The sequence below is a fragment of the Cervus canadensis genome, chromosome 4 (genome assembly GCF_019320065.1).
Source record: "Cervus canadensis isolate Bull #8, Minnesota chromosome 4, ASM1932006v1, whole genome shotgun sequence".
NCBI lineage: Eukaryota > Metazoa > Chordata > Mammalia > Artiodactyla > Cervidae > Cervus > Cervus canadensis.
In genome coordinates, this window is record NC_057389.1 from 62,774,960 (window position 1) to 62,802,567 (window position 27,608).

Sequence of the window (27,608 nt, forward strand, 5' to 3'; positions counted from 1 at the left end):
CAAGCATAGAAGCGTCTAAACAGGGCTTTGAAGTTCATTTGCAAAAATAGAATAGGACCATTCTGCTCTCCTGTCTGATGGAAAGAAGCAAACTTTCCCCTTACAGAGTGTTTATGCTCTAAACACCAGGTAAGGAGACCCCTTGATTACCAGATACTTATGTGCGCCTCTTTTAAGTTCTCATTGTGGTGTATGGTAGTGGAATTGGGTCCACGAATAGGAGAATGACCAGTGTGTACTAAAGCCCTGATGAATTGGTTAATCTGGAAAATAAAGAACAAAATTTGAACAGATTTTTTACTCTGGCCTCCGTCCTCGGCAGTGTTTCCGGGAGTCTCTAGGGAACACCTCCCATGGGCTCACCAATAAGCACTCTGTTCATACATCTCTACCCTGACAGGCGCCAGGTCTCTCTGAGGTTCCACTAGATTCTGGGGCTAGGCATTCCCGATCAAGAGAAATCCAGAGTCATCAGAGAGGACTCCTCAGAGGACATGGGGCTTGAGTAGGGTTCGTGGAGCTACAAGGGGCTATCTGGAGAGCAGGGACAGGCTGAACAAAGAGGTCAAAGTAGGAATGGAATGGATGAGCACAGCATTGGTCTGGGGGAGGAAGGGGTCCACAGAGCTGAGAAGAGCTTTGAGTGAGAGGGAAGGCAGGAAAAAGGCCATATTGAAATACTTTGTGAGAACTTTTGAGAAGGTCACAGGAGAGACAAGACTTTTTTTCACAAGAAAGTGGGGGCCCTTGAGTAATATTGCAGGGCACAGTGGAGTATTTACTACAACTACATGTTGGCTACATGTGCTCTGGGCTTGCGATTCCCCTAGAAGGTGCTTTGACATGTTTACTCAGATAATATGATTTTCTTTTCACAATTACAAAAGCGATGTTTTCATTACAGGAGAATCAAGTAAAAAAAAAAAAAAAAATTGAAAGGGAGCTCCCTCATGGTTGAATGGTTAGGACTCTGTGCCTCCACTGCAAGGGGGCCTGGAGCTGTCTGGCATGGCCAAAATAAATAAATAAAAAACAATTCCACTCACTAGAAGCAACTGCTGTTATTAATACTTCACTGTTTATCTTTCTAAAGTCTCTTATAATCAGATACTTATATATTTAATAAAATTAGGGCTATATCATACATGCTATTTTATAAAGGCACTTTTTTCACTTAAAATATCTTGCAAATAATGTTCTATGTCAATAAACATAATTCTATGATAAGATTTTTAATAACTGCAAAGTTGATGACAGTATTCTTCAGGTTTACCCAGCCTTTCAGAGTGATGACATTTGCTTTACATTTCAGATTTTTTTTTCCTTTAACAGAAAAAAATATTTTCTCTGTAACTGAGAATGTATCTGGATGTCATGGACATTCCTGTGGGACATGGTCATTTCTCTTTTTTCTTTAGCCAAACTGCAGTAGCTAAGGAAAAGGGCTGATTTATTTCTATGGCAAAGTTCCTAATCACAAAATTTTGGCCACATCTATCAAATTCTAATTTCAGGTGAAAAGGCAATATAAATTTAATTTTGGGGGGAAACCAGGAAGGACATCATTGCACATCCTAAGTGCAGAAATCTTCTGGTAGTTGGGCAGGCCCAGTTGCTCAGAGCATGGCAGGCTTCTCACAGGCAGAGCCACTAAGATGATGACTTCTCGGGTCTGTTTTGAGGTTTCTGGGGCATAGAAGGCCTTGCTGCAAAGAGCGTGTTGTCAGATATGGCACCTTTTTCAGGTAGATGTTTCTAGCTGAGAGGAGCATAGGACTGACAAACTGAATTAATTCTTGGATTTATTCCTAAGTGACTTACTCTCTGTACAACAAATTTGCTGATCATTTGCTTGCTGGCAGGGGAAGAGAGAGGATATTGTTTTTGTCCCATTTCTACTCTCTTTGCTTGGACTTCCTCCCACTTCCTCATTTTCCACAATGGTATTGTGTGGAAAAACCTATAAGACTTGCAGCTTGCAGGATCTTAGTTTCCAACTAGGGATTGAAGCTGGGGCCCTGCAGTGGAAGCGTGGAATCCTAACCACTGGACCACCAGGGAAGTCCCTACATGGTGTTTTTGATAGTTATGTTTTGTTTCCAAAGACCACTATGTATTTCAAGGCAGGCACTGAAGGGCTCCAACTGACTCTAAAGGATATTTAGAATCAGAGACCACTTAGAAATAATAATACTTACTGGATATTTATTATGTACTTTTTGGTGTGTTACATTTATAATTTCAGTTAATTCTCAGGAAAATCCTCTTATTTGGCTATTAAAATGATCCCCACTTTATGGATTAGAAAATTCAGAAAAGTTAGATAGCTTACCTAATCTTACACATTTAGGCAGCTGCAGAACCAGAATTCAAAGTTGATCCATCTGACTCCAGATGCTATTTCTTACCTTTACAGCCCAACTTTCTGTCTTAGTAAATTCAGAAGTCAGAGAACTAGAAGAAACAACAAAATAAACCCAACCCAAGGCCAGGAGAAGTAGCGACAAATAAAATACTTCTCCTTTCTTCTCCATAGAAAGAAAGAAAGAAATGTAGTTGCTCAGTCATGTCCGACTCTTTGCAACCCCATGGACTGTAGCCTGCCAGGCTCCTCCATTCATGGGACTTTCCAGGCAAGAATAGTGTAGTGGGTTGCCATTTCCTCCTCCAGGGGATCTTCCCAATCCAGGGATCGAACCCAGGTCTCCCGAATTGCAGGTGGACTCCTTACCATCTGAGTCACCAGGGAAGTTTAATGTCAATTTTTATACCTTTAATAAAGCTATTTGCTCAAGGTTATCTTCCTCATACCCTGCCCCCACCATCAGATGATTTTTATTTGTAGCTATGTTTAGGCAACACTCAGACTCATTGTATACTGAATTTGCCATCTGAGCAAAGATTCTTTTTTAAAGCATATTTGCTTTATTCATCCTCTGGTTTTTGCCAAGAAATAAAAAGGACAGTTCTTTTCAGCTTGCTTTTAATTTTTTGTTTCAGGTATTCCCCAGCTCTAGAATTCAGACAGTCAGGTCTAATTAGCCAAGATCACATAAATCAAGCTGAATTTTCAGATCCACTGGCTATTTTCAATTCTACAGAGCAAAAAAAAAAAAAAATTCTTCTAAGGAAATGATATTCTGATTTAGTTCTGTACTGCTTATAATCATATATGCTTTACTTCACTGCTTGAATGCTAATAAGAGCTTCCTAGAATTCATTCCTTAAGAAGTTAAGTCATGGCATCTAATTATTTGGCAGGATGTTTTAAGTATATATAATTATATCTTCCCTTTTTGTGGTGGTGGTGAGCCAGGTCATATGCATCAGGAGAAAATAATACCTACATTAATGCTACCAACAAGGAGCTCACAGCATTTTGGAATAACCCACTCATTATAATTTTAGCACATATTGGGCACTCAATCTGCCAAACTAACATCACCTCCACCTTTTTAGAAAGAAAACTCAGGCAAAGGGTAATTATACTGACCTTGCTCCATATTTCAGTCTTTAGAGGTCAGTTGTGTGAGTGTGGCTGACACCTTGCACTTGGAACTATGAAGTTTTAAATCCTGAGCAGTACCTTGGGCAAGTCTGAGTGCCAGTCTGCTTCTTGCCCTATGAGACAGGCCCACTTTTCACACAAATACAGGGCAGTGGTGAGTAAGATAGCACACTGGGCATGGCTTTATAATTATGGACACCAAGTGATGCCCTTTTTTCCTCCGTTCATTCCACATGGTCTTAACTCTTACTCCTCTGTGTTTGAGGATGTTAATTGCAAAACATAGTCAGAAATTGGGAAAGCGAAATTGCAATTTCCAGCCCTGGGGTAGACCAAGTCAGTCAGCCTTGCCAAGCAGGTTGTCTTTGGATGAAGAATTTTTAGTCCCATATTAACTGATCTCCACGGTCTTCTACAGCCTTGTCGATCGGAGGTTGGCCTGATGTCCTCAGGGCTGCTGAGTGAGAGCTCTCCTCCAGCACTTTGCTGAGTGCTTGGGTCAGCTGCTATGGGGATAAGGAGTCTAGAAGACAGGGACTAGGTTCAGCTCTTGCCTTGCCCTTTGAGGTTTAATGTCCTTTGGAAAGCTGTCTCTCAGGTGCTGTGGACACCATAATCACTCTTCTGCCTATCTGTCCCCAGACCATTCTATGAAATACTGTTGGGAGAATACATGTTCCACCAGGGTAAGATACTTTGTCTGAATGATCCTTCTGTCTCCCAGGCATGGATCTAGCACATAGTTGGCACTCTACGGAGCCAAATATTTCTGTGAATGCAGGGACAACGAAATGTGAAAACATTTAATAAATCTCAGAAAGATTCATAACCAGACAGAGGTCCGATCCTAAGGTATCTGAGCTTTCTTTAAAGCGCGGATCTTAGCTGCTTCTAACCTGGTCGCGGGCAGGACGGGTGCGTCATCTCCTCCCGGCTTTCCCTTTTAGAATAAAGGCCAGAGACAGCAGAGCGTTTGCCCACCCTGGGGTAGAGTTTGGGGGGGAGCGTGTCTCCTTCCCTGGAATAATTGGAGTTGGAGAGAGACGCACACCTGGGGAGAGACGCTACAAGGGGCGAGGCTTCGCGGCGCGTGCAGGAGCCAGGAGCGCTACGAGGCCCCAGCTATCGGGCCAGAAGAGACGTCTAGGCCTGGGGACAGGTGTGTGCCGGGGGAATCAGGTGCACCTCGCGGCCTTCCCCCGACAGGTACACCCTCCTCCGCCTACGAGTGACCTAATTACAAGGTGCCGACCGCGCCCGGAGGAGGAAGTGGCTACTCCAACCACGCTACCACTCGGCGCCCATTCTTGCTCCCAAGATGCAAGAATTCCACACAATTTCAGTACTGTTGTATCATGCAGGAGCCATGCGGTCGCATTTCTAGTTTCCTTAATTTGACTTTAGTCGCCAGGTGAAAAGCCGAAGGGTATCACCTTAGGGAAAAAGTCTCCAGGTGCATGGAGCCATCCTCCCACCCCGACCGCGCCTGCGCCACGTCCACGCCCGCGCAGCACAGGACTCAGTGCTCTGGGATTAGCCTACTTCCCGGCAGCAAGCCGGGCCCCTGCTCGGTCTAGGTCTTCCCTTCCCTCGGCCCCTCCCTTCTAGAAGACCACGCCCTGAAGGCCAAGGTGCCTCAGTAACCAGCAGGCTGCTTTGCGCCTGCGCGTCGAGCCCTACCTCGCGAGTCTGGTGGCGGAGCGTGGCTGGCGCTGCAGTTGCGCAGCTCCGGTCCCGGCCCTTCTACCCCTCCGCACCCTGCCGCCTCCTGACGCCGGGCGTGACGTCACCACGCCGGCGGCCGCCATTACAGAGAGCAGAGCTTCGGGGCTAGAGCGAGTGAAGGAGGACAGCGGCCGGTGGCCGAGCACAGAGGGGCGAGCCACAGGGCCAGCGCTAGCGCCGAGCAACCGCCAGTACCCGCACAAATACTCCGGGAACCGGCGGCGGCGTGTGCGTGTGGCCCGTGTGCGGGCGGCGGCGCGGGAGGAGCGCGGAGCGGCAGCCGGTTCGGGCGGGTGGCATCATGGACGAGAAGGTGTTCACCAAGGAGCTGGACCAGTGGATCGAGCAGCTGAATGAGTGCAAGCAGCTGTCCGAGTCCCAGGTTAAGAGCCTCTGCGAGAAGGTGAGCTACAGCTCGGATGGGGGAGCCGCGGCGGGCAGAGCCCTCCTGAGAAGGAGGCCGCCGTGGGGAGGGTGCAACATGGCGGAGGCCCCGGCCCCCCGAGCCTCCCGGACCCGCGCCCGGCGCGGCCCGGAGGCGGCTCCCGGGCGACCCGGCGCCCCCTGCCTCTCGCGCAGGGATTGGTTGTCGCTGCCACGGCCGCCTAAAATGGCGCCGTTCACTCAACTCCAGGGCTTTAGAGCTTCCCGGCTTTGGCGCGGGGCGAGATGACTGGGGGGAGTGAGACCCTGTGGGTCGGAGTTGGGGAAGGTTTAGGTAAGAGAACTTGGGTTCTGTGGCTTGGGAATGGGGCCCAGAACTCTTCTCTGAGGTGAGTAAGAGGCTTTTTACTGGTTCTCTGGCCTGATTTTCAGGTCCAGAGCTGTCCATAGGCTCCCCGAAAGGCAAGCTTGTAGACCAGATCCCAGGTCCTACCTAAAGGCCCCACAGCTTTAAGTACTGTTTTGGGTGGTTTGTGTTAAACGCACCGAGCAGTCTCTTCTAGAGACTTAAGGTGTGTTTTTGAAGAATTTTAAGATGGATCTCTAACCTACGAATGTTAGAGGTGGTAGTTATAGGGAGGAGTGTAACTTCTTTTTCATAGTTGGAAGAAATGGAGAATTTGGTGAGTCATACTCCATAAGGAACTTTGGATTGGAAATCAAGTGTCAGTTTATGATTTATATGCTGACTCAAATTGGGTAGTGTGAAACCCTTCTCTAAGCCATTTTTTTGGCCATTTATTTTTTAAATGAGCACCGTGAACTGTAAGAGCAGCAAATATTGTGTCCTAGCTCCTTGCTGGAAATGTTGTGTATTTGTGACTTTAAATAGTGATAGTAATAATAATATATGTCGATTCAGCTTTTTCTGTATTCCAGACATTGTGCTTAGTGTTGAAATAATTTCTCTCACGGATGTTGAAATTGGAATGTTGTAGTCTGTTTCAGCAAGTGCATTTTAAGTTACCTAATTCCGATTTATTTTTCCCACGGAGTTGGGGAAACAGGTAGCCTGTTGGATTTAAGTCTTATAATTCAGTTTTCTAAAGTAGAGAAAATGATGAGCTCCACCATGAATGCTTCAGCTTAACCTTTTCAAAATTACCTGCAGCATCTCATTTTAGTTACACAGAATTGTGGAATGTCAGCCTTTCTGGAATAGTGAAGGTAATTATTAGACAGCAATTATGCTGACTTGTGGTTTAATGGGAGCTTGATGTATATGCTCCTAAAACAGGCTGTTTCAGATACTATTCTGTGAGTAATTGCAATTTAAGTGAGTCTAATTCAGATTTGTTTATCCCCAAGCTTCGACAGAAACTGTTAGTTGATGAGGTGGCGCATCATCTCACTGAGCTGAATTTTAATAGTAACAGTGTAGTCTTGTGTTGCTTCTTGATCCTTAATTCATGAGAATGACGTTTGTTTTAAAGGTTTAGAAATAGACTTTTAAGGATCACTTAATGTATAATGTTAGGTCTTAGTGTTTAGGTACTACTGTAAGTGATGATTTTAATGACTTTTAGGGTTGAATTCTTACTCTGTATACTGACTTTCAGTCAGCAGTTGGCTAGGTGACTAGTCATTTGCTTAGAAAATACTGCAAGAGAGCAATGATGTAGTTAGAAGCCCACTGAACTGTGCGATAGACCTGGACACTAGTCCTCTTTCTGCCACCAAGTAATTGTCTCTGACCTTGAGGCAGCCACGTCACTTGGTCCTCCTGTCTATAAGCTAGAATTAAAACAGATGTCCCAAGGTTCTTTCTAATCTGAGAGAGTACAGTTCTATTTTAAATTAGTACTGTGTTTAAATATTGAAAACTTACTAGATACCCATGATTGCTTACTTTTATGAGAAGAATGAAAAATAATCATGCTTATCCTCAAGGAGACTGAATCTAGTTGGAAATCAGTTGTAGATGGACCACAGAGGCAGAGTGTTCTTGTTGGAGACAACAGAAGATAATACTGGAGTTACAGTGGGGTGCTGAAGCTTGATCTATTTGGTGAATGGTCATTGTTTCCCACCTCTTTGTAAATTTAGATGTGGTGAGATTAATCAATTTATGCTTAATTCTCCATTGCTCATTTACTGCATCAAGATTTTTTTTTTCCCTGCATCAAGATTTTAATTCTCAGAGCCGAAAAAAAGGAAAAAATATTTGAAGCTAGATATCTAAGTCTTGGATCCTTTTGGGGAGATACCACACAGCTTTCAAAATGTTTTTAACTTGTTAAGTATTCCAAGTCTTAGAGCTCTATTAGTCTTTCAAGCTAAATTAATTTGAAGGCAGCTTTTTAGATACACAAGACAAGTTAAAGTACACGATCTTTTGTACAATTCTTTTTAGTGAAAGAAAAAAAGTTCTCTTTTCACCATTAATATCTGTATGACCAGTAGTACATCTACTGAAGGCTACAAATTTTGAAAACCTTGAGGGGAAAACTTTGATTAGTAGTATAGTTTTTTTCTTTTTTCCCTTTTTGTTTTTAAAGAAGAGATACTTGGTGGAGATAACTAATACTTAATTTCTTTGGTTATAAGAAGAAAAGTGTGTCTTTATAAGCAAGAGTGAATATGACTTTTATGTTAACTAGTTAAGATTTTCTCCCCCCAGGATGTGATCTATATCAAAGCCAAGGATGTTGTTGTGTGCCTAGCTCTAGTAAACAGTCTTGTTTTGTTCAGCAGTGGTTTCATTTAGGTATGATTTTTGGCTTTGTGCTTTCATGTCTTACCAAACTTGTGGAGAATGTTGTTTGTATCCAGAGGAGTTCTTTACCTAGGCATGCTATTTTCTATTGCTGTGCAAGCACTATAAATAAAATGCAGTATGAGTCTTCCTTCTGGTTGGATGACCTGCAAAATACTTGACCAAGGTTAAATTTCTATATGAAATGGGTAATATATTTTTGTGAGTCTGTATGTGTGTGTTTAATTTAAAAGGTTGTTTGACTCATTTCCATAAAGGTAATTTGAATATCAAGAACAAGCAGTTGTGGGGGCAGCATGATACAAATACTGTTTTCATGATACTATCACATACGCAATTCTCTTAACAAACTTATAAAACAGTTATCCTCATAGATAGAAACCACACCTCAGAAAGGTTAAGAGACTTGGCTACAGCAACTAAATTGAGATTGCCTAGTTTTATAGACTTTAAGCCCAGTGTTCTAGTATTCACAGCCTCCCTCTCTTCTAAGGTAGTGTTAATAATGAAGGTTGCAGATGAATTGAGGCCAAACTGAATTGCAGACTCCTCAGTTGTGTAAAAGAAAGTATAATTTTTGTTCTGATTGCTTAAAAGCTTCCTATTCATGTCACATACTGTTGTCTCACTCTGTCCTGGAGGAGGAAACAGTAATTATTCTTCAATATTGGATGTGGCTAGCTGCATTTGCCTCTCAAATAAGATTAGTGAGGTGAAAACCCCAGTTCATTTTCTGTGTATTCTAAGATAGTGTAAATCATGATCCAGAGAATGAGCTCTAAAATATTCTAATAAAGCGTAGCCGACATTTATATTGTTCATTACAGCTTGTTAAAATGCCTTTCTTTTTATCCTCATAGCTACCTTGATCAAGGCTGTTTGCCTGGGTGTATTTTGTGATCTTCCAGGCGTGAATCAGTAGTGCAGTTGTCTTTGAGTTGACTTAATGAGGAAACACTAAAAAGGTGAACAGTTCTTTTTGGACACACAAATTTCCCCCCTCTCCCAACTCTACCTTTGTTTCTCTGTCAGAATCAAGAGTTCTGTGTCTGCAAATATGGGCAGTAGAACTAAGGTGAAACTCATGCTATAAAGAGAATGATGGGCACTGGAAGAGCATTTGAGATAACTCTTGTTTGGTGTTCTTCCAGGTTTCATTGTAAGTCAGGTTTGTCAGTTACCTGTAGAGTGTATTTATTTAGTTTTGAGGAGATGAGCTTTAAGGAAAACCAGGAGACATTGGGTTTGGATTAATGTAATGGTGGAGAGGAGTCTCTCTTGAGGGTGCTGAGAAGAAGTAGGAAAAGTTAATGTGTGGCATAGAATCAACTCCCCTCCTTTTACTATTTTCTTTATATTTAGAGCTGTTTCTCTCTTTTTTTTTTAAAGAGCTGTTTCTCTTATTTGCACTTTTTTTCCTTACCCATTTCTCATTATCATCCTTTTATGAAAAAACCTCAATTTGCACTCCACTGCACAAGTGAGATCTGAAATAGAGTATAACTATGGAGGGGATTTCAACTTCTGGAGCAGGAGTTGTAGAAGAGACTGAAGTGGAGAGAGGTCTGGTGGTCAGTAAATGGCTGGGGTGAGTGAGGTCTGAAAGGACTGTAAAGAGCACTCTAGGACTGACTGCTTAATTTTTTCACAGTACAAAGTTACTGTTGCCTGTTGATTGATTGGTATTGTGATTTGGAATGGATGAACAAAGCAGCGACAGATATATCTGCATCTGGGTATTTTCTAAACTATACGTGACCAGCTGACCAGTCACTCTGGCACACCCTGTCCCCACCTCTGCCTTAGTCATTTAGTTACTACCACCAGTGGGAATTTTTACCTTTCTGTTGTTGAGAGGCCTGAAAGAAGATTGAGAACCTTTTTTCTAGAGTGCCCCTGAAAGATAAACATTAGATAACGTAGTCATGCAAAGTGTAGTTCACACAAGTTATGGAGTGTCAGTGATACTGCTAACTGGGACAGTGTACATTTGTTTTTGGAATACATTCAACCAAAAATTTTTATGCTCTCCTTATATGTTCTATTTTCACTATAAGTTTGTCTAAATAGTGTTGTTGTTGTTGTAGGGATTTGTTATTGCTCTGTAGCAGGGTTTTGGATAAGTCAGGAGGTTGAACTTGTAAGCTCCAGATAGGGAAGATTTTAGAATTTTTGTGCTAGTGGCTATCACGTTAATTGTCTTTCTCTGCTGCCCATCATCTGTAAACTGGCAATGTTGCCTGCTATCTGTTGGGGGGCTTTGACTTCCAATAAAAAAGCTTTTTAGTGATGAAAGTGAAAGTCACTCCAGTCGTGTTGACTCTTTGCAATCCCATGGCCTGTACAGTCCATGGAATTCTCCAGGCCAGAATACTGGAATGGGTAGCCTTTCACTTCTTCAGGGGATCTTCCCAACCTAGGGACCGAACCCAGATCTCCTGCATTGCAGGCAGATTCTTTACCAGCTGAGCCACACGGGAAGCCCAAGAATACTGGAGTGGGTAGCCTATCCCTTCTCCAGCGAATCTTCCCTACCCAGGAATCGAACAGGGGTCTCCTTCATTGCAGGTGGATTCTTACCAACTGAGTTATGAGGGAATCCCTTTTTAGTGATGAAAAGAACTTTAAAGGTCCTCAAGGCTAAGTCACCTCTCACAGGTGAGAGAAGAGACCAGACTCGGTGAGGATGAATCTCATTCAAGATGGATTGTTGTGAAAATTTTAGCTGTGTATATAGCAACATTTCTCAGTTTAGTAGATTAACATTTTTTTTCCCTATGCAGGAACAATTGGGACTGTTTAATTCATGCACGTGTGTATGTTTGTTGGTAGAAATGGGGGCCATCCTGTTGCAAGTGAGACATACTGCTTTAAAGAAAAGGTCAGGACTTCCCTGGTGGTCCAGAGATTGGGAATCTGTTTGCCAGTGCAGGGGACACAGGTTCAGTCCCTGGTCTGGGAAGATCCCACATGCGTGAGGCAACTACTGAGCCCGCATGCCACAACTACTGAAGTCTGGGCGCCCTAGTGCCTGTGTTACCCAACAAGAGAAGCCACTGTGATTAGAAGCTTGCCCATACCGACAAAGAGTAGTTATTGCTCTAGTTGCTTGGGGCAGCTAGAGAAAGCCCGTGAGCAGTCATAAATAATTTAAAATATTTTTTTTTGATGTTCATTTTGGTCAGAAGTAAGATAGTTATTTGACAGAAACAGATGGGAAAACATCACATATTCTCTTGATAGAATTTTAGGATTCCCCTCATCCCTGACCTTTTTCTTTCCATTAGACCCTAAATCAAAAAGCAAAGTGTGAAAGTTGCTCAGTCATGTCCAAATCTCTGTGACCCCATGGGCTGTACAGTCCACGGAATTCTCCAGGCCAGAATACTGGAGTGGGTAGCCTTTCCCTTCTCCAGAGGACTTTTAAATACAGAATTTTAATCAAAAACGACTGAAATATTTCATAAAATATTAGTGGCATCTGATCAGTATAATTAATGAAAGACTAAGTTTATGAAGAAAGATTTGGTAGTTGGAGATAATTAACTCAAGATTCATTTGCTTCTAGAGCTTAGTAATATGTCTTACCTTATGTATGACACCAAAATAAAAATCTGGTCACATATTTATTACGAACTTTAAAAAAAAAAACAACTTTTATATTAAACCATAAAGGCAGTATGAAGCAAAATGAAATTCTCTTAGGATATTGAAAAACTTCATTGTTGCAAACTTATTGTGCTTTTTACTTTATATTTTGAAATATCTTTCCATGCCTAACCAGGATACCTAACATGGTTGTTTGACCCTAGAGGCATTTTATTTATTTTTACTTCTTATTTTTTTGGTCACGCTGAGCAGTATGTAAGATCTTCCCTGCAGTAGAAGCATGGAGTCTTAAAAAAGTTTTCAGATGTCTTTTTCTTAAACTGAGAAGTAAAATTCAAAAATTACTTTTTTGTTTGCTTCTCATGTGTTTATGGCTATACTGGTAGATGTATTCAACTGATTGAAATATGAAATGTAAAATTTACTTAAACTAGAGTTTTAATGAACACTAGAATTACCAGATTTTTCATAGAAAGATCTAGTTTGTGTGGACACACTGTGTAGGAGAAGAAATACCTGATGCTATATAAACATGAAATAAAAGTCTGAACTCTTAAATGAAAAGTGTCAGTTAAATTAGAAGATAACACTTCATATCTGAAATAGCTGAGAATGGGTACGGTCTTCCATTTATTACTGCATAGTACGTTGGGCAGTAGTTGGTCCAGTAGTACATAGAAAACAAAAAATGTTAATACTGTAATGCCACAATTGAAAATTTCCTGAAAGAAAATGATTCAAATAATAATACATGTATAGATCTGTTCAGGAGCATATTATACAACAGTTTACATTGATCAGTATCATGCTGTAGGAAACTGGATCAGTATTTGGAACCTTAGGACACAAATTGAGATGGTGGCCACTTGTAAACTGGAAGGGAATACAAAGAAATGAAAATTGCTTTTGTTGGTATGGTAAAATTGAGAAGGCCATATTCTTACAGGTTAACCACTGAAATAAAACAATCTCTTAGATTTTATTGTTTTCCAGTCATTTTATACAAAGAATTTTTACACTGTAATTATTTTGTATTTTTAAATGTTTTTCTTGATTTAATAATAAAATGCATAAATACATTGCCTGTTTTTTATTTAAAATGCATAAATGTGTTGCATAGCCTTTTCTGCTGTGTAAATTACATAGAAATTATATCACTATTGTATATCCTTAAGGAAATTAATATATATAAATGGTTGGTGAATCTGTTGTTCATGTTTTCTTCTTTTATTTGCTTTCCTTGAAAAATCTTGGCTTTGTTGATCTATTTTCAGTCTGATTTGTTTGCAATTTCACATTGTTATGGTGGTTAGGGATAGTCCATATCTAAGAATATAAAACAAGTCTAAAAAAAAAAAAAAAAAGAATATAAAACAAGTCTATAGGTCATTGACCTTATTACCTGATGGTTTTTTGTAGGTTGAGAATAAAATGAGATTTCTGAATCCGAACTCAGAATGCTGAGAGTTAATGTTCCTGAAGGTGACTGTCCTTTGGGTGAATCTTTTAAGTTTTACAATTTTAGGACATGTAAGAAATTTTAACTTTCCACAGTTACTTGTGATAAGCTCTTATTAAATGGAATAACTTGTTTCAGTTTTGACTTTGTTCTGGGAAGATACTTCCCTTGAATTAATTCATATCAATCTATCATTTGACTGAATTTCAGTAGGGGCCCAATAAATCAATATGGTGCTAGTTACACTATTTTTTCGAACTTGCTTTTCATTCTTTTTTCAATTATTATATTAGCTGAGACTTTGAAGTCCTTGAGAAATGTTTTAGGGGAAATAGAAGTTTGGGAGGTGTGTTGCTTTTGCTTCTGTGAATAATTCAGATGACCTGAGGCTTTAAGTTTTGGGAGTTAGAATACCATCAGAGTGAAAAGGTAGTTATTAAAATTTTTTTAAATGTTTAATGTTAACTAAGTTACCTTGAAAGTCTGTTTCTGCCATTTACTTTGAGTATTAAACCAGAGAGTTGAAGTTGTATAGCCAGCTGTCTTTGAAACTGGTGGTTGGTAAAGGCTTGGACACTAAAGATGGTGACTCATTAGAGGTCTCTTTGGGTGACCCATAGAGGGGGGCTTCTGTTAGGTGCTTCTCAGATTTATAGGCCTGACTCCTTGTGATAGCACAGCTTCTCTCAGACATTTCTATGATTAGTTTTCCTGACTGTAGAATAATCTTTAACGAGACGTCCGCAGTCTTTTTTGTTATGGTGTTCTGGGAATTTCATCTTTTGGTGTAGTGATCATCTGAGAGCTGGTAAATTGAGATTTTTTTTTTTAAGTGTGTTTTAACTGATCCTTTATAAGCTTGAATATTTATTACAATATATTTAATAGTTGGCTGGATTGCATCTGATATATATTACTGACTTCTTCAGGATTTAATTATAATTTTTCTGGTCTAAAATTTGCTGGGAAGGGAGGAGCAAGCTTTGATTTTCCCAGGGTAAGAGTGTTCACTTTATCTATACAGTGGCCTTTCCTTTTCAGAGGACGGTCTGGTAGTGTCAACATAAAATAGTACAAACTGCTGCATATGCTCATAGGTCCACTTCATGAAATCTTTCAGGAAACATGCCAGCATACGGATACAAGGGAGCAGGTACTGGGATATACATTTCAGTACACGCTCCTTGTATCCTCATCCTTCAGGAAGTATTTTACTTCCAGTGTGAGAAATCGACCTGGTCTCTATGTGTATGCATTATGAACTTTGAGGAGGCTGCTTTTCCCTTAATGTTGTTTCTAGTTTAAAAATGAAAAGAAAGCTATTATGTTTCTGTGGGAATATAATATGTATATAAAATTTTGTATATAAGACTTCAGAAGGATATACCTCAGAATGCTGTGGTTGGTTATTTTTCCCAAGAAAAGTAGAATTCTGGAGAGTGGTCAGAAGGGACATTTAGTTTTATCTGCTGCTAAAGTTTTTTTTACAAGAATGTATTAGTGTTGGGAATTCCCTAGCTGTCCAGTGGTTAGACTTTGCTTTCCAGTGCAGGGGGCTGTGGGTTGGATCCTAGTCAGAAAGCTGGGTTCCCACATGCATAGAGGTAATTAAAAAAAAAAAAAACACCACAAAAAACTGAAACATAGAAACAATATTGTAACAAGTTAAATAAAGACTAAAAAATAAAATTGAAGGTAGATACAATGTTTATCATTGTGATTTGTCTAAATTGAAAGCCCTGAAAGGAACAAATAGCATTTAGGCTTTTCTTTTATGATTTGAATAGAAATTTTGAGTAGATTGTAAGGGATTTAAGGCAGCTACAAGCTCAGCTCCATGCTGTCTGATGGCTAGATAGGTAGGATGGGGAGTGGAGTGAGACGAAGGGGATTTATGTATGCTATATACAGTTGATTCCCTGGTGCCTCAGAGAGGAAAGAATCCGCCTGCAGTGCTGGAGACCTGGGTTGATCCCTGGGTTGGGAAGATCCCCTGGAGGAAGGGCATGGCAACCCACTCCAGTATTCTTGTCTGGAGAATCCCCATGGACAGAGGAGCCTGGCGGCTACAGTCCACGGGGTCACAGAGAGTGCGATGTGACTGAGTGACTAAGCACAGCACAGAGCTGATTCACTTCGCTCTATGGCAGAAACTACACAACATTGGAAGGCAATTATACTCCAATTTAGAAACAGTAATAAATCACAGGAAATACTATTTTTTAAAAGGCAGTCATTAATGACAACTTTAACTTCTGGTGGAAATAAGTGTGGTAACATCAAGGCAAGATTTACATGGGTTTAAGTAGAACCTATCATTTCATTCATAGTATGTACTGAGGACTTCACAGGTGGCTCAGTGGTAAAGAATCCACCTGCAATCCAGGAGACCCAGGTTCAGTCCCTGGGTGGAAAGATCCCCTGGAGGAGAGCAGGGCACCCCAGTCCAGTATTCTTGTCTTGAAAATCCTATAGGCAGAGGAGCCTGACAGACTTGAGACCATGGGGTTGCCAGGAGCCAGATGCACCTTGGCGGCACCTTGGTGGCTGGGAACGCATGTATGTACTACGTGCTGATAACATTGGGCCCAGTATTCCAAATAGACATAGTAATGGAGTATTTAATAACAGAATATTCTGCTTTTCAGTAATAATGAATTGGGAAGTTGGAATTACTGTAGAGAGAGAGAGTAAATGAATTTCTTAAGAAATGGCCTCTTTTTGAAATGGAATTTTTTTCTAAATTTAAAAATGTTAGATCAAACTAATTAACATTTCTATGTCAGTGGTTGATAAGTGTCCTGAAATAGTCTCCCCAGAATGTTCAGAGACTTCAAAATAGTTCTTCTTAAGCTTGACTGCACCCAAGAAAGCATAGAGTAGGGAGGGAAGACTTATTTATGCTTGGATCCCACCCACGAAGATTCTGACTTAATTGGGAGAAGTAGTAGTTGGGCATCTGAATATTTTTAAAGATGTTCTAAGTGATTTTTTAATGTGCTGCTAAGGTTGCATCCCACTGCCTTAAAACCAGTCTGTAGGGGACTTCTCTGGTGGTCTAGCAGTTAAAAATACCCCTACCACTGCAGGGGATGTGGGTTCCTTGGTCCGGGGAAGTTGTACATGCTGCAGGGCAACTAAGCCCATGCTCCCAACAAGAGAAGCCGCTGCAATGAGATGCCCTCAACACTGCATCAGGAGAGCAGCCCCCACTCACCACAACTGGAGAAAGCCTATGCACAGCAACCCAGTGCAGCAGTAAGTAAATCAGTGCTTGACATCCATGGTTGCTGCTCACAATGTAGTGAGCTGTGACTCGTTAGCCACAGTTCTCTCCCTGAGAAAGTCTTGTACCTTCTGTAGTAGCTCTCCCAGGTGGATGTGTTCTGCCGCCTTCTACTTGAGAATAAAATTCCCCGTGTTTGTCAGGCTTCTGTCCTCAACCTAGATACTTGGGCTTTTTTCTTTACAGCTATTACCTGTTGTTTCTTCATTATCCAGACAACTTGGGTACCATTTTCTAAGCCTGTACTTATGCCATTGTCCTGGGAGACGTTCAGGGCTCTCCCTGAAGACACCAGTACCTATCCAGTATCTCAGTTTAAGTTCTTGATTCCCTCAAAATAAGAAGTGCCTTCTACATCTGGGGTGTTGTTCTAGTGAGGTGCTGTGTGGACAAGCAGTCCCAGACCTTTTGACACCAGGGACCGGTTTCATGAAGGACTATTTTTCCATAGAGGAGGCTAGTTTTGGGATGATCCAAGCACGTTACATTTATTGTGCACTTCATCTTTATTATCATTACATCAGCTCCACCTCAGATCATTAGGCGTTAGATCCCAGAGGTTGGGGGACCCCTGGTGTAGACAGTGGTGGATAAAGTGAATCTGGTGATAATTTTTAAGCTGTCACTTTGATTGTTACATGGAAAATAAATTGGAGGAGGAAGACTAGAAACAGGGAGATCGTTGTGAAGGCTAACAGCAATCCAGGTGAAGTGATGGTCATTTGGATCAGGATGTTGACAAAATATGTAGAAGCATATGGATTGAGATATATTTTGGAAGGAGACAGGCAAGACTTGTCGGTCGTTTGGTCCCTGAGTACTGGTGGGTGACCTTTAAGCTCTACTCCACCTCAGGTATCCTCAGTCATAACACTACCTTTGAAATCCTAAATTCACTCATCAGATCTTCTGTCTGTTGGATCTTTGTTTTGCTACTACTTTAATTAGACTTGTTTTCAGTCCATATCCATGCTCTGTTCCCCCCCTTTATTTCCTACCTGGATGACCATCTGTCATCGTGGTTTGCCTGGATGCAACTGAGGTGTTTCCTAGGACTCAGGACTACCAGTGCTAAAATCGGGTGGTTTGTTGACCCCACCTTAGTCTGCCCTTGTCTCTGTTTCTCCATACTGCGCTATAACCATGTTAACCTTTCCTGGTTAATTCCTTGGACTTTAATACATCTCTTTTTGCATCTGCTAATTGTAATAATTCCCCAAATCCCCCTCACCAACCCTGGCTTGGGAATGATCGGTCTTACTGACTGTACCTCCAGGGACTAGCATGGGGTCTGGCACAAAGTACCACTCATAGTCGAGCAAATGAGTGGTTATCTCCCAGTCACTCAACAGTTTTTAGCATACAGTAGTGGGAAGATCCCCTGAGGAAGGGAATGGCAACCCTCTCTGGTATTCTTGTCTAGAAAATTCCATGGACAGACCATGGGGTTGTAAAGAGTCGGCCATAACTGAGAAACTAACACAAGTGATTAATAAATGTGTGTTGGAAATGAATAAGAGTTTCTATTGAGTGGACTATTATGTTACTCTTAAAACTAATGTTTAGAACTTCCCTGGTTGTCCAGTGGTTAAAATGCTGCCTGTGCAGGGGACATGGGTTTGACCCTGGTCCTGGAAGATCCTACATGCTGAGGGGCAGTTAAGCCCCTGTGCCACAACTACTGAGCCCACACATTCTGGGTCCCTCACGCCCCAACTGCCAATCCTGTGCTCCGCAACAAGAGAAGCCGTCACACTGGAATGAAGAGAAAGCCCATGCGCGGCAAGGAAGACCCAGCACAGCCAAAAAGATAATAATTAATCAGCAAGAAATAAAAATTGAGTTTCCTATCTTTTTTTTAAGTAATGTTTGAATTTGTGGTTACATGGGAAAATGCATAGGATGCTAGTTTTCTAAAAGCAGCATAAAAACCATGTATATTGAATAGTCACAGTTGTAAAACAGTAAGTTTGTACTTTAATATGAAGAGGGTAAAAACAAAAACAAAATCCAAAGTTTAAATATTGTCCCCAGAATCTTTTTTTAAATAAAGCAGGGCTAAGAAACCTCTCCACATAGCCTGAAATCTTAGAGTATATTGTAGTTACAACTCTAAAGCTGAGGAACTAGGTACCTGAGTGTCTTGCTCCATATGACTGCTAATAATGATCTCTTTAGCATTTAGTTAGATGGCAACTAATAGGCCTAAAACTTGTGGTACTGATGGGAAGAATGGGACTGTGCACCTTGATACATGTTTTTCCTAGGATCAGGGATGAGATAAGCTGTTGGATAGATTTTAGACATGTCTTGCCCTCTTATTTTAATGGGGTCATAATTATCTGCTTTTTCATCTTATGCTGAGTCTGCCCTTTAAAGCTGTATTAAGTGCAGCTTGTATCTTAAGTATAGCTAAACATATCTTTGTTTATGTTGTTTAATGCTAAGTGTCTTGGTTTATTTTTCTCCATCTGTAGGCTAAAGAAATCCTGACAAAAGAATCCAATGTGCAAGAAGTTCGATGTCCAGTCACTGTCTGTGGAGATGTGCATGGGCAATTTCATGATCTCATGGAACTGTTTAGAATTGGTGGCAAATCACCAGATACAAATTACTTGTTTATGGGCGATTATGTTGACAGAGGATACTATTCAGTGGAAACAGTTACTCTGCTTGTAGCTCTTAAGGTAATTTCAATTTTATATTTGAGCATTTTGAACTGGATATGACAGCCCTCTTGAATGTCCTCCCCCCCCCCCCACCAGTGATTTGTGGTCTTCTCTATCTGCATGTTAGATTTTAGAATAAATCTCCACATTTCGGAATCTAGATATACAGATTTGGGACTTAATAAATTGTGTCTATCTTAATTCTGAGTGTGAGGGAATGGTACAGAATATAAAAACAAGTTATTTTCTAAGGAAAAGAATGCCTCAGTCAGATGATTTAAAAATGCTAGAGGGCTGGTTAAATAGAAGTTTTATTTAATAAATTGGAGTTAGAACAGGTAATATAATTACCTTTCTAGGTATTTTTGAAGCATATTCACTAATGGAGCAGCACATTTCCAATATTGGCATGTTTATATCCTTTGACAGAACAACCCTGTAACTAAATGGTATTGAGGAAGAAGTTTTAAGAGGAAAGAAGCTTTATGTATATGAAAATGTAAATTGTAGCATTATCTTTAATTCAGAGAAGGAATTTATATAAATAACAGTAAGTGAATATCTAAGTTATGGCTTATCTCAGTGGAATAGTTTGCAGCCGTTAGACATGACATGATAATCTAGTACAATAGAAATGATAATTAAAGAAAGCCAGCTGTTTTTATACCAGTTGTAGCTTTGGGAAATATACAAAGGTTTGAAGGTGAAACACAAAATGGTAGAAAACATTTTAGGATAACCTTTTGCTTAAATTATTAGAGTTTTCTTTTGGGTAGATAATTTTATTAAAGAATACGTAAAAATGGGAAGATGACTGACAGCATTTTCTAGTATTGGAGAAGCACTGAGATGTGGTTTTGGCAAACACTGAATTTTGAGCAATCGACAGAAATGTAAGTGTTGATGAAGCAACTAGTCTGAGTCATGTAAAGTGCTGCAAAACATTTTCAGAGGTCATTATGTTCTGCATCTGTAAATTGAAGGAGTGGAATTAAATGATAGAAAGTTTCTGCAGTGACTGTAGATGCTATGAAAGCAATCTTGCAAGCTAACCTGTACTTAAAGCCCAGGATGAGTCCCAACGCTCAGAGGAAGAATAAATATACTAACTTTTAAGAATTCACGTTTGGGGCTTCCCTGGTGGCTCAGTGGTAAAGAATCTGCTTGCCAGTGGTGCATAGGTCCATGAAGATCCTATGTGCTGCAGGACAGCTTTCCTGGTGTGCCACAAGTACTGAGTCAGTGCTCTAGAGCCTGTGAACCACAACTCCTAAAGTGCGCGCACCCTAGAGCCCATTCTCCACAACAAGAGAAACTACTGTAATGAGAAGGCCATGCTCCTAGAGAGTAGTTGCTGCTCGCTGCAACTGGAGAAAGCCTGTGTGTGCAACAACAAAGACCCAGTGCAGCCATAAATAAATAAATTTTTTTTAATGGTGTTTGTGTTATGAACTGAATTTGTCACTACCACCTCTTCCCCAAATTCATGCTGCATCCTAACTCCCAGTACCCAGAGTGTAGCTGTATTGGAGATGGGGCCTTTGAAGAGGTAATTAAGGCAAAATGAGATCATATGGGTCACCCCTAATCCAGTATGACTGGTGTCCTTACAAGAGGAGATTAGAGCACAAAAACTGGGACGATGATGATAAGAAACGTGGAGAAGATGGCCATTTTCTAGCCATGGAAGAGAGACCTCAGAAGAAACTAGCCCTGCTGACACCTTGATCTTGGACTTCTAGCTTCTAGAACTGTGAGGAAATAAATTTCTGTTGCTTAAGCTTTCTAATATCTGGTATCCTGTATGGTAGTCCTAGCAGACTTAATACAGGGGAAAGGAAACTTCAGCACATAATGCTCAAACAGTTGTGCAAAAAGCAAACTTAAACTACCTCATACTCTACAGATAGGTCAAAATTAATCGGAGATCTCAATCTGAATTACTAAAGCTGTGAAACTTCTAAAATAAAACATAGGAGAAAATTATTTTTGTGTCCTTGGGTTTGACAAAGATGATTTAGGTATGCTACCAAAAGCACAATCCATTAAAATGCTGATAAATTGGACTTCCATCAAATTGATTTTTTGTTCTTCAAGAGATATCACTAAAAAAAAATTTGTATTCATACATATTTTTAAAACCTGTACTAACTCAATACGAGAACAAGTAATTTTTAAGTGGACAAAATATTTGAATAGACGTTTCACCCATGAAGGTGTATGAATGGTCATTAAGCACATGAAAAGATGCTCAAACCTTAGTTATCAGGGAAATGCAAATTAAAATTCACAATCGGGGCCAGGGACTTACCTGATGGTCCAGTGGGTAAGACTCTGTGCTCCCAGTAAAGAGGTTGCAGGTTCAATCCCTGATTGGGGAACTAAGATCCCACAGGCCGTGTGTGGCACAGCCAGAAATAAATCAGACCCAGTAGAGTGGTTTTCATGGGTGAGGCTAGTCATACCAAGTGTTAATTTGTTGAAAATATTAGAACCATAGGAATCCACCCAAGAGAATTGAAAGCGTATATGCATACAGAAATTTCTTACATGGCAGTAGGTTCATAGAAACATTATTCATAATAGCCTTAAACTGCAGACAGGCCAAATGTTCAGCCAGCTGATGAATAAAAAGCCAAAACAGTAGTCATAGTGGAATGCTGCGCAGCAGTAAGAGACAGACCACTAATTAACATACAGATGAGTCTCAAAGATACTCTGCTAAGTTAAAGTGGTTTAAAAAAATCTTACATTTTACATGGTTTCATTTCTATGAAACTTCTAGAGAAAGCAAATCTCAAGAGAGTATTAATAATTGCTGAGAAGAGGGAGTCAGAAGTGATCACAAACAGGCATGTGGGATCTTTGGGTTAATGGAAAGGTTCTAGAACTGGATTGTAATGGTTGTATAACTAATAAAAAAAAAAAACTCATGGATGGAGTTTTGCAGCTAATGATTATGCTTGACATAAAGTTGGTGGTAGTGAGATGGGGTTGGCAGATACCCCGTGGGATAAATATCTGTAGGTGTGATTTCACTTTTGTGTGATGTGGGAGTGTGAGATATTTTTTCCAACAAAATTGGAACTCTGTATTTTCCTGTAGAATGTTTGCTGGGTTGTTACTTGGTTTTTGAAGGAGCCAGCTGTTCATGTTTTCCATTTTTTTGTTTCAGGTTCGTTACCGTGAACGTATCACCATTCTTCGAGGAAATCATGAGAGCAGACAGATCACACAAGTATATGGTTTCTACGATGAGTGTTTAAGGAAATATGGAAATGCAAATGTTTGGAAGTATTTTACAGACCTTTTTGACTATCTTCCTCTCACTGCCTTGGTGGATGGGCAGGTATGTAAGTCTTCTTAAAGCTTACGTTTCTAATTATTTTCAGGCATTTGCTTTAACATTTAGGTGCCAGTAACTTATTTTACATCCTCACATCCTTCTGGGCCCTCATTTTGTGAGGGGCACTGAACCATGGAGTAGGGTGGAAGATAACAGCCCATCCATCCTCTTAGGCTGTTTCTGGACATGTTGGGGAGATGTAATGAACTGTTTTCTGGTCCCAGTAGACAAGTGCACAGAGAAATTTCAAGAAAATTCTATGAGAAGGAAAATAATAGTTTATGATGAGGGTAAAGTCAAGATCTGATTGGAATTTGGGTGCAATAGGGATGGTATATCAGGAAGAAAGAGTATATTCCATAGTTTAGAGTGGGATGAAAGAAAGATCCTGCAGAAACAAGCCCAGTTCTGGCAGAACACAGAAACAACCAAGGGGGCTGAGTGATGTGGGCTACTGTTTGCAGCTTAGTCTATAATGTTTATTTTAAATGAAGGTAATGTTGGAAACCGTTCTTTTCAGATCTTCTGTCTACATGGTGGCCTCTCACCATCCATAGATACACTGGATCACATCAGAGCACTTGATCGCCTACAAGAAGTTCCCCATGAGGTATTATTCTTTTTTTGATAATAAATTATTTTCTTTTCAGAAAACTTTAGAAAGAGGAACTGTTCTTAATTGTAACTTAGTTCATTTTATGTATTTTCTTGTTAATTCTCAAAAATCATCCCATGTGGCGTGAGCACTCCCGTTGACCCTATTCTTCAGAAGCTAACATTAAGAAACCTGCCAAGATCACGACAGCTCTGGGACTAGGTTTAGGACTGAGGTGGTGACTATTTTCAGAGCATCTATTTTAATTACTAAACTATACTATTAATTAATTAGGGCTTGATGCTGTTAGAACTCATTGGTATAGGCCGTGCGTCTTAAAGACATCTGGAAATAGTTTCTTACTTATTTGACACAGATATTTGAGTATCTGCAAAACCTTTTACCGGTTCTGGCAAACACCATTCAAAAAGTGACTTAGTAGGGTGCTTCTGATTAAATTGCTGAGATCACATATTAACCAGTTTTCCAAGAGGTAGTCTAAAACTTAACTTGCATTTTAGGGTCCAATGTGTGACTTGCTGTGGTCAGATCCAGATGACCGTGGAGGTTGGGGTATATCTCCTCGGGGAGCTGGTTACACCTTTGGGCAGGATATTTCTGAGACATTTAATCATGCCAATGGCCTCACGTTGGTGTCTAGAGCTCATCAGCTGGTGATGGAGGTACGTTTTGTTCTTTGACATTGACTTGCTTTTTAAATAAACTTAAGATCTTAGGAAATTTTAAATTATATGGTATTAGTGAGAATATGCATGTATTTTTCTGATGAGTGTACCATTATAGCCTGAACCTTTTCGATGGATACACACTAGAATTAAAAGCCCAAGCTTTTGGGGCTTCCCTGGTGATCTAGTGGTTAAGAATCTGCTTTGCAGTGCAAGGAACACCAATTGGATCCCGGACCAGGAAGATCCCACGTATGGCAGAGCTAACAGAGCATGGCAGCTGCAACTGCTGAAGCCGGAGTGCCTGGAGCCCGTGCTCCAGGACAAGGGAGGCCGCTGCCACGAGAAGCCTGAACACCGCGGCAGAGAGGCCCCAGCCCGCTGCGACTAGGAAGGCCCCCATGCAGCATCGAGGAACCCCCATAGTCAAAAAATAAAACTAAGTAAAATCTCAGGCTTTTGATCCAAGTGTTAAAATGTTCTGAGATAATTCGTAATGACTGAGCAGTGCTAGGGATTTAAGGCTGGGAAAGTAAGATGGAGGAGATGGAAATATAACATTTTTTAATCTCGGTTTTATTACATATATTTAACATGCATATATATGGAGGAGAGTTTGGGAAGAAATACACTGAAAATGTTTAAGTGATCCTTTGGATGGTAGGATTACAGGTGATTTAAAAGAAGAAACTAAAGGGAAAGGGGCTAAATTCATAGCATAAAATATTGATTAAGCATACTTATAAGATTCAATTTAGATTAATGCTGACACAATTCTGTGATTATCCATAAAGTCTGACTTTGCTTCAGATAGGGAAAGAAATTTGTGAACAGTACTTTAAAAGTTACTCATACATTCAGGTGAACTTTGGAGGGTTGAGGTTGGAGTTCCTAGAGTCATCTCTCCTTCGTGTCTGGGCAGTTCAGGTAATGCCTGTATTGAGGAAAGAATCAGTGAGGTTCTAGTCTCCAGGAGTGTGTATCCGCCTGTACAAGGAATGGCCATATACTCATTCTTGTATTGTGTTTAGGGCTGTTGCAGTAAGAAATGAGAGAAGTAGTTTATCCTTTTGAGATTGGTGGTTTTGTTTTTAGTTGTTGTTGTTTTTAGGACCTTTCTTGAGTTCTGCGTAGGGAGTTCCTGGTGGTCTAGTGGTTAGGATTCAGTGCTTTTGCTGCTGTGGCCTGGGCTCATTACCTGATTGGGGACCTGAGATCCCACAAGCTGTGCAGCATGGCCAGAGGGTGAGGAGGGGTCATTGTGCAGAGTATAGGAAATTGTTAGATCATCCAGAAACAAAGCAGTGCTTTTGTAAAAACCTTTTGGGGAAAAGGGCAGATCTGTTTTCCTTCTTGAAGGGAGTCACCTTTAGTTGTGTAAATAAAGGAGTAAAATACAGTTGTTGTTTTTGTTTTTCTGTTCTTTTCCTTGTAGGGATATAACTGGTGCCATGACCGAAATGTAGTAACGATTTTCAGTGCTCCAAACTATTGTTATCGTTGTGGTAACCAAGCTGCAATCATGGAACTTGATGATACTCTAAAATACTCTTTGTAAGTATTCACACCTGAGTAGTTGGTTACCATTACTTGAATATTAGTTTTAATGGGAGGTTTAATAGTTCAAGAGTTTATGCTAAATCCAGATTCCAAACAGATTTTAAGGTTTTCTTTGAAATATATCAACAGAAACCTAGACCTTAATGTGAATTATTAGGATCTTAACTTTTAAACGTATACTTTTATTGTAGAGTAAATAAATCCTGAGGATGAAATGATTATAGATACAGTACCTTAGACTCTTTAAAACTTATTTAGTAGAATCTTTTCAAATGGTCTCAGAAGGAACCACAATGTATAGAAGCATATCCTCTGGCTGATATTGCCTTGGCTCTTTGAGGAGGCATACAGCTAGAAAATGCATGTAAAATGCCTGATAAGGCTACAATTAGGGTCCTATTACGTAAGTCATTGGATGGAAAAAAGTGTAAAAATGTGCACAAGAATGAAATGTGCAGCATGGGGAATACAGTCGAATAATACAGTAATAACTTTGGTGACAGGTGGTAGTTAGACTTACATAGGTGACTTGCTGTAATTACTGTATAGAAATTTCAAAACAATATGTTATACTGCTGCTGCTAAGTCGCTTCAGTCGTGTCCGACTCTGTGCGACCCCATAGACGGCAGCCCACCAGGCTCCGCCGTCCCTGGGATTTTTCAGGCAAGGGTACTGGAGTGGGTTGCCATTGCCTTCTCCACTGTGTTGTACATCTGGAACTAAAACTGAGACTAATATTGATTTTAATTATCAGTACATTGATGTCTTAGAGCAAATATGTCTTTGTTTTTCAGCTTGCAGTTTGACCCAGCACCTCGCAGAGGCGAGCCACATGTTACTCGGCGTACCCCAGACTACTTCCTGTAATGAAATTTTAAACTTGTACAGTATTGCCATGAACCATATATTGACCTAATGGATATGGGAAGAGCAACAGTAACTCCACAAGTGTCAGAGAATAGTTAACATTCAAAAAAACTTGTTTTCACACGGACCAAAAAGATGTGCCATATAAAAATACAAAGCCTCCTGTCATCAACAGCCGTGACCACTTTAGAATGAACCAGTTCATTGCATGCTGAAGCGACATTGTTGGTCAAGAAACCAGTTTCTGGCATAGCGCTATTTGTAGTTACTTTGCTTTCTCTGAGAGACTGCAAATAATAAGATGTAAACATTAACACCTCGTGAATACAATTTAACTTCCATTTAGCTATAGCTTTACTCAGCATGACTGTAGATAAGAATAGCAGCAAACAATCATTGGAGCTTAATGAACATTTTTAAAAATAAGTACCAAGGCCTCCCCTCTACTTGTGAGTTTTAAAATCGTTTTGTTTATTTTCAGGGATACCGTTTAATTTAATTGTATGATTTGTCTGCACTCAGTTTTATTTTCCCTTCTCAAATCTCAGCCTCATGTTGTTCTTTGTTACTGTCAGAACCTGGTGAGTTGTTTTGAATGGAACTGTTTTTTTTCTCCCTGCTGTAAGATGATGTTACTGCACAAGAGCACTGCAGTGTTTTTCATAATAAACTTGTGAACTAAGAGCTGAAAAAGTCAAATTTTAATTGTATCAATGGGCAAGACTGGTGCTGTTTATTTAAAAGATACATCAATTGATAAATTTTAGAATCTGTAGAATTCTAGGAAAAAATAAAAATCAAGGCCACAACATAATCTCTCTCGTAACTCCTTGACATTCTTTAAATGAATTTCAGGACTTATAGTCCAGATAGTACAATTTGTCAGATTGCCAGAATGCTCTTTGTGGATTCTTCTTCCTGCATGATGTCTGCAAGAAAGGAAGTGAAATCTGTGTGCTCCTTCAGTAAGACCTGATTGTAAAACCATATGGATCAAGAGACAAGATGTTCAGACTTTGTTGAAAGCATGTTTTCAGGTAGAGTTTAACAAACTAATGTGTCTACTTATATCAGTCACTGCAGTTTCTGGTAATAAATATTGCTGTGTAACATGGACATTTTGACGATTAACAGATT

At 40.3% G+C, this 27,608-nt stretch overlaps 1 protein-coding gene across 1 annotated transcript; it reads left to right on the top strand.

Moving 5' to 3' along the window:
- Nucleotides 1–5,207: 5,207 nt before the first annotated feature.
- Nucleotides 5,208–27,285, top strand: PPP2CA (protein phosphatase 2 catalytic subunit alpha). The gene is made up of 7 exons (XM_043465498.1): nt 5,208–5,636; nt 19,225–19,434; nt 22,592–22,765; nt 23,283–23,372; nt 23,879–24,040; nt 25,479–25,597; nt 26,399–27,285. The coding sequence occupies exons 1-7, from the start codon at nt 5,535–5,537 to the stop codon at nt 26,469–26,471; spliced, it is 930 nt and encodes a 309-aa protein (XP_043321433.1). The 5' UTR covers nt 5,208–5,534; the 3' UTR covers nt 26,472–27,285.
- Nucleotides 27,286–27,608: the final 323 nt, after the last annotated feature.

Excerpts from the sequence above, each read along its gene's own strand:
- PPP2CA (XM_043465498.1), top strand. The coding sequence starts at position 5,535 with ATGGACGAGAAGGTGTTCACCAAGGAGCTGGACCAGTGGATCGAGCAG. Across the intron at positions 19,435-22,591 it reads CTCTGCTTGTAGCTCTTAAG|GTTCGTTACCGTGAACGTAT; the intron begins GTAATTTCAATT and ends TTTTTGTTTCAG. Across the intron at positions 25,598-26,398 it reads GATACTCTAAAATACTCTTT|CTTGCAGTTTGACCCAGCAC; the intron begins GTAAGTATTCAC and ends TTTGTTTTTCAG.